Source organism: Helobdella robusta, assembly GCF_000326865.2.
Source record: "Helobdella robusta unplaced genomic scaffold HELROscaffold_33, whole genome shotgun sequence".
In the NCBI taxonomy this organism is placed as follows: Eukaryota; Metazoa; Annelida; class Clitellata; order Rhynchobdellida; family Glossiphoniidae; genus Helobdella; species Helobdella robusta.
Window position 1 is genome coordinate 922707 of NW_008704623.1, and position 1779 is coordinate 924485.

Consider the following 1779-nt stretch of genomic DNA (forward strand, 5'->3'; position numbering starts at 1 on the left):
AACACACACACACACACACACACACATAAACAAAAAACTCACATACATACACACACACATACCAAAAGAAACACATACATAGACATAGCAAAAAACACACAAAAATCCAACCTGCAAAACTTTCTTAACCTCTTCCCTTACGTTCCTTTGAAAAGTCTTCTGAAAATTAAAAAACAGCATCAACGAACTCCGAACAACCGACTTACTGTACCTATGTAGTAGTGGTAGATCTTCAAGGAGCTGCGTGTGCAGTGCTTCATACGTACGTCTCAGAAAGTCCACTTCATCTCGGAGCTGTTTTCGAGGGGTGTTCAGGATTGGGCTGTCTTAATCGACTACCTCACTGAATCAATCAATTACCACATTGAACCAATCGTCCAACTCTCTTTCTAAGCAACCAATCAACCAACTAGTCAACTACCCTATTCAATCAACCAATCAATAGCTCAACCAATCAGCCAACCGGCTAACCAACTAACCAATCAATTACTCAACCAATCAATCAATCAATCAACCCACTAATAAACCAATCAATTAAACCACCAACCAATCAATCAACCAATCAATCAACCAACCAAATAATCAGTCAATCAATCAATCAACCAATCGCCAGCTCCATCTACTAACGAATTTAGTTTGCTCATGAGCTGGAATCATTTTCAACCTGATAACAGCGTTGTCGTAATCTAGCAGTTTGTGCTGCCTCTTGCGAATCAGTGCCTGTGGCCCTTGGTACATGGTCAGTAAGGAGTTCAAGTTTGGCAAGATGTCGGTTGTTATTTGATCTTTCTGTTGGCAAGGGATTAGCGAGAAAAGGGTGAAATTAGCGGGAAATGGTGGAATTATGAGTGAGAGAGTGAGTGAGTGAGTGAAAGAGTGAGTGATGGCGATGATATAGAATGAGTGAGACAGTAAACAAGTGCGTATGATGAAACCAATCGACCAGCCAACCAACCAATCAACCAACCAACCGACCAACCAACCAACCAATCAACCAATCAACCAACCAACCAACCAGCCAGACAACCAACCAATTAACAGATCAATCAACCAACCAACAGATCAATCAACCAACCAACAAACAGCCAATCAGCCAACCACACAACCAACAAAATTGAAGCAAAGTGTCTCATTGATGTATGAATAACGTTCCCCCACTATGGGCACCTCCTTGTCGTAAATACCATCTCGGCACATATCACAAACCTCAACTACGAAGGATTCCAAATCCATGAAATACACCTGGATTGAGTGAATGAGTGAATGGATGGATGTATGGATGGATGGATGAGTGAATGAATGAATGAATGAATGAACGAATGAATGAATGAACGAACGAATGAATGAATGAACGAACTGGCGCACTCAAACCTGCAAGTAATCAATGTAGGTGGTGAGATCTTTGATGAGGTTTTTGATGGTCGTCATCATTCCTTTCAAATTGCTCTCTTCTTGTTGGAACGTTTCATCATGGGGCTGTTTGACGATGATGATGACGATGATGGCGATGATGTTGATGATGATGTTGATGATGATGATGTTGATGATGATGTTGATGATGATGTTGATGATGATGGTGAGAATGATGTTGTTGTTTATGATGATAAAGATGGTGATGGTGGTGAAGAGAGAAGAAAAAGATGATGAAACAAACATACATACATACAAACATACAAACATACATACATACATACATACATACATACATACATACATACATACATACATACATACATACATACATACATACATACAAACATACAAACATACAAACATACA

The 1779-nt window shown here is 39.6% G+C and overlaps 1 protein-coding gene across 1 annotated transcript in view; it reads right to left on the reverse strand.

Moving 5' to 3' along the window:
- The window catches only part of HELRODRAFT_192444 (hypothetical protein), a gene marked incomplete at both ends in the record, with an annotated part of 11008 nt that overhangs the window by 6273 nt on the left and 2956 nt on the right, over window positions 1–1779 (reverse strand). Inside the window, 4 exons of the mRNA XM_009022769.1 lie at window positions 112–294; window positions 628–789; window positions 1111–1242; window positions 1372–1476. Of these exons, the coding sequence (XP_009021017.1) occupies window positions 112–294; window positions 628–789; window positions 1111–1242; window positions 1372–1476 (582 nt within the window). The remainder of the gene's footprint in view (window positions 1–111; window positions 295–627; window positions 790–1110; window positions 1243–1371; window positions 1477–1779) is intronic.